The sequence below is a fragment of the Gossypium arboreum genome, chromosome 7 (assembly GCF_025698485.1).
Source record: "Gossypium arboreum isolate Shixiya-1 chromosome 7, ASM2569848v2, whole genome shotgun sequence".
NCBI classification, from domain to species: domain Eukaryota; kingdom Viridiplantae; phylum Streptophyta; class Magnoliopsida; order Malvales; family Malvaceae; genus Gossypium; species Gossypium arboreum.
The window spans coordinates 9,203,655-9,208,969 of NC_069076.1; the positions used below are offsets into that span (position 1 = coordinate 9,203,655).

The window sequence follows — 5,315 nt, forward strand, 5'->3', positions numbered from 1 at the left end:
ATCTGGCAGCTCAGCTGCAATTATTTAATTATGTGTCGCATTTCGGTACAGCCTGGAGTGTAAGGATGGGTGGGTTGATTTTATCCCTACATGGTGTGTAGGGTTGGAAAGAGATAGTGTTTAGAGGCTAGTGGGTAGGACTTTGATGATCTTTTCTGCATCTGTATCTGAGTGGGCTAAGGCCTAGACTGGTCTGTAATAGGCTCCGGCCCAGACTGTATTTGAATACATGTTTTATTTGTGGGGATTACACACTGAGTTTGAGAAAACTCACCCTTTTATGTTTTATCTGTTCAGGTAATCCCTAGTAATAGACGGATCGGAGTAGCAAAGGACTCAGTGATGGCCACATGGTTTTCCACTTGGACTATTTTCTGTTTACTTATGATTTAATTTATATTTGGAGAAAATTTGATGTAATTAAGGCCTTTACAGTTTTTTTCTTAATTTGGGATTTTGCAATGTTTTACAGTTTTTACTGCTAGTACTAGGAAAACTCGAGATTTCAAAAGAATCAAATGTTTTATGAAACCACCACGCATACGAAATGGTTTTAAAAGCTTCCGCAAAGTTTAACGTTTTGAAAATGGTTAATGATTGAAAACAAATGGCATGTTTTAGAAGATAGCATAAGATAATGAAAATAGGTACCTATGGAGAAATGGTCTTAACATCATTACGATTTCTAAAGCATTATCATGTGACATCGCTAAATTTGGCCATAACGTCTAGGCCGGGTTTGGGTGTTAGAGTTTTAGATATCCGTTACAACTAAAATGTTAAAATAAAAATCCAAATTCTGAAATTATACCAAATAGTCCGGGAGTCCAAGTATTACAAAACTCCAGAAATAATCCTTAAAATCAAAATAAAATCATAATCATAAACCATTTATAAACTCGTGGTCATCATGAGGCTCCGTCGCACCGATCTGCCTAAGCCTATGGACTACATGAGTAGAACAGACAAATAGATGTGAGTTTTCATAAACTCAGTATGTAACCCAACAAAAATTAGCATACAGTACATACATACAGTCTCAAATACAGTCAGATATAGATTCAGACTCGTGTCCATTTCAGATACATATTAACAGTACAGATATGCAAAATCCTACCCCCATCCTCTATATGCTATCTCCGACCATCCCATCACACCATGTGGGGTGAAAAACACTCACACATCACTATACACCATATTGAGTCATTACGACATGTAATAGATAATACGCAGCTAAGTTGCTAGAATAAATACGAAGGTCGCCATTCAGAACACTTCCTCCATATATAAAACCCTACCCCAAATACAAATATAGAATACATATACAGAAATAACTGATATAACATGCTTATAATGCTTGTGTACAAATAATAGGTATACTTAACAGTACAACCAATCATACATTTAGTACCCTACTCAGATCAGTCTATCAAAATATCATAGCACACAAATTAGGATTTGGTTAACCCTTATCGATCTTACAGTAGGCCTACAGGCGATCGAAATGACCCGTGCAACCTTAGGGAAAATTTTAAAAATTTAGGCTCACATGTCTGTGTGGGCCCACGCACCCGTGTGGCCCACACGTCAAGATTGCCCTTGCCCGTGTGGCCTACACAGCCTGGTCCAAAACCCACGCACCCGTGTAGGCCCATACGCCCAACTTGGCCTAGCCCATGTGGCCTACACGGCCATACCCACACCACCACATGGCCATGTCATGCGCATGGCCATGCCTTCGTCGACCACACAGCCGTGTCACGCATATGGCCAACCATACGGACGACCACATGCACGTGTGGTGTCGACAGAACAGATTTTCAGCTTTTGCCAAAGTTCGATTTTCTGCGTTTCAAGTACACACCTGATTTGTTTAAGATGCTACAGAAACTCCGAGCCCTTTGAACCTTAAGAAACAGAAACCCATTGACCACTCAGCAACCAATTTACGAATCAACTCATAATCCCAAAACAACTCAAGAAACTTACCGTCGACAAAGACAGATATCTACACGATTTAGACCATCAGAGCAAAACTCTTTCACCACCTCCTTCTCCTACACAAGAATTACGTAGGAATCAAGCCCTTAACTACGCTGAAAACACACTACAGAAAGGGTATATCTAACAGTTTACCAAAAATTAAAACGAAAATAACTCTCTTACCTAAATTCCAAGGCAAGCACCAAAATTCGAGTATAATGAGAGAAACAAAAAGAAAGTTGCACAGATTAACCAAGGGAAAAAGAGAGGAGGGAAAACTCACGTCAAAATTTTCTGAAGGAGAGAGAAAAAAATTGAAAAAAAAATTGATAACAAAAATCCCCCATATCTCTCCCACTAACTCACAACTACATCAGAGTTTTGGCTCCACCGAAACTTTATCAAACAACTGAGAAAAAATTAACACTCTTATTGACATAAGGATTTAAACACAAAACCTCCAACATATTAACTCTTTTACCACTCAAACTAGCAAGCTCATTCTGATATAAATTAACAGACAATTTTATATAAGTCCACTCAACAAGGGTAAGGCTAGGATTAAAAAAATAACAAAATTTGGCAAAGGTAAGACTTGAACCCAAGACCTCTCAAACACACCTAGAACACTTAATCATTAAAACAGACAAATATTTGTGTTAAAATTTACAGATACAAAAATAAATTATTTAAGGCATTACAAAATATTTTTTATTTTTCTAGGTTTTGTAAAATATGGAAGAAAGTCTTGTAAAAGACGATGGTTTCTAGGTTTCAACTCAAAATTTGATAAAATTTTTAAAAATTTTTGTAACCTTTTAGATTTTTTTACATATATATTTTAATTTTAGAAATTTTATTTATAATGTTTATTTTAAAAATATTTTAACATAATTTTAATATTTTAATAATTTATATTTATTTTAAAATTTAAAAAATTAGAATTACTGTTAAGAAAAATAAAAATAATATTTTAACTATAATAAAGAGACCAAATTAATAAAAAAACATTTAAATTAACATACCTTTCAAATGTATAAGGGTTAATTTACTCAAATTCAATAGAATAACTGAAATGGGATCTGCTTTTAAATCCAAAGGCTTCTTCAATACTTCTATCTATTTTGGTAATTCAAAAGTTACGTAGAATAGTTACATATTAGATTAAGATATAGAATAAATACTTGAACGTTGTATTATAAATGTGATATAGAATTGATATAATATAATATTTTATATATTAAAATTTTAGCAAAATTTTTAAAATTAATGTTGTGTTAAATTATTATCCATATTCATAATCAAAATATTTATATTCATCATTTCTTTAATAAAGTTTATATATATCATTAATTATAAAAATACATATAATGCAACATTCTATAATTGTATACTATAATGAGATTCATGACATAAATAGATTTCCTTGAAATAAAAAGATCATTCTTTTTCTACTTTTTAACCTGAGATTTTTACAATCTGGATTCCATGGAATTGACAGTGATTAATGTTTCAGCAAATGCTCCTTCAAAGACATGGATGCCATTGCTTATGCGTTATGATCAAGCGAGGTATAAAAAATAATGATTTAACTTTGACCACCATTTCTCCTTCTCAGATGCTCCAACACAAGTTTTTCACCAGTCAGCTGTTCAACCAAACCTTACATTTCAAGGGAACTAAATTTAGAGCCCAAACAATCAAGTGAGAAATTATTCCCGTAATTATATCAATAAAAGCATGAAAATGAATCTAAAGTGGCTTAGCCTAATTGGTTTATGCTAATAAATTTGGATTCGACTTAAGAAAATGCGAAGAAGAATAATGAGATTAGTACCATTTGTATAATCTCGACAGTCATGAAGCCCAATTCTCAAATCAACCTCCCATGTGTTGTTGAAGTCATAGGCCTTATCAACAGCATTCCCTTCAGCATATCCAACGAACCAACATCTGCTCCTCGGCAGCTTCCTTAACTTCCTTGTAAGAACAACTCCTATCCCAAGTGTTACTATAATTATATCCCAAAATTTTAACTAAACCATAATCGCGTGTACCAATATAAGTTTTCAATTTTGGAAAGTTGATACATCTGATACATTGATGAATTTTGATAGTAATAAATAAAATTTGGCAGAAGTCTACTATAGCAAACCTGGTACTGCTCTACCAGACAGAGCAGCAAGTGCCGTGTATATGTTCTCTGGATCTTCAGGTTGAAAATCAAAGACAATGGCCTACACTTAAAATTTTCAGATTCAGATTGAATATCCCCAAAATTTTAAACAAATATTACCAAAGATAAATAATAAAGAATTTATATGAATTAAAATGGAGAGAGGTGAGTTCAAAGGATGATAAGGGCTGTTGTACGTATTGCAGCTTGCTTCAGTTAGATTTTTCAGACAAAGCTAGCTCCTACTAGCAGAAAAATTATGGGGAGGTAATGAAGAGGAAAGAACCTGAGAAAGGAGAGGAGAAGAGGGTTTGATGATGACCATGAAGTGTTGCAAGTCCCAGACACTGAGGGAGTAAGCAGTTGACATCAAAAGCTGGGCCGGTCCCTTTGTAGCTCTTAGTGCCACTGCTGCCACATAAACTTCATCTTTGCTTCTTGTCAGAGTTGATTTTGTGAATAGAAGAGCTGACATTTTGCATATTGATATGGAACTTGAACCGTTAATACTATTACTTTAAAAGAGATGAATGCAAACAAGCTCGGCCCACAACTAACGGGCCTTCAAGAGTCTAACCAAATTATTGGACTACATTCCAATTCTTTTTGGAGCGGCAAACAGGTAATTTCAAGACTATTTATATGTATAAGATTTCATTTGTGAATTATAAAAATCATATTTATGAACAGTGATTAAAGATGTAATAAAAAAAAAAAAAAGGTACGAAGAGCTCCTACTATTCTAACCTGGTCAATGGGTTTGATCACTTTCGCTTTAGGATTGAGAACAATATTTGTAAGAATGGCGTTAGAAGAGTGCTACGAGCAGTGTACTGCTAAAGAACAAAGATAAACACATCATTATAATTATGCAGTTTGATTTTTTTACATTTATAAGGTTTTACTCAGAGATATAATTTATTATCTTAACACTTTGTATAGCTAGTGATTCAAGTTCTAATACTAATTTAAAAGCATTGTCAACTATAAAAGTATTTGAGACTTACTAACATGCTAAATTAATTACAGTCAATCTTTCCATCAAAATAGTGAGATAATAAGCTCAAAGAATATATTCTCTAAGTCCAAGATAAGTCTTCAACTTCAAGATATGTTACTAAGTTTTTCCAATCTGATTTAATCTCCTCAGAAGAAG

The 5,315-nt window shown here is 33.7% G+C and overlaps 1 protein-coding gene and 1 long non-coding RNA gene across 2 annotated transcripts; both read right to left on the reverse strand.

Annotated features, from left to right (window-relative positions):
- Window positions 1–797: 797 nt before the first annotated feature.
- Window positions 798–2,671, reverse strand: LOC128295589 (uncharacterized). The gene is made up of 3 exons (XR_008286118.1): window positions 1,990–2,671; window positions 1,865–1,907; window positions 798–948 (listed from the first exon to the last, which is right to left on the reverse strand). It is a non-coding gene; the product is annotated as an uncharacterized LOC128295589 (long non-coding RNA).
- A 634-nt stretch (window positions 2,672–3,305) lies between these two features.
- Window positions 3,306–4,646, reverse strand: LOC108485141 (uncharacterized). The gene is made up of 4 exons (XM_017788986.2): window positions 4,446–4,646; window positions 4,139–4,220; window positions 3,821–3,979; window positions 3,306–3,645 (listed from the first exon to the last, which is right to left on the reverse strand). The coding sequence occupies exons 1-4, from the start codon at window positions 4,632–4,634 to the stop codon at window positions 3,572–3,574; spliced, it is 504 nt and encodes a 167-aa protein (XP_017644475.1). The 5' UTR covers window positions 4,635–4,646; the 3' UTR covers window positions 3,306–3,571.
- Window positions 4,647–5,315: the final 669 nt, after the last annotated feature.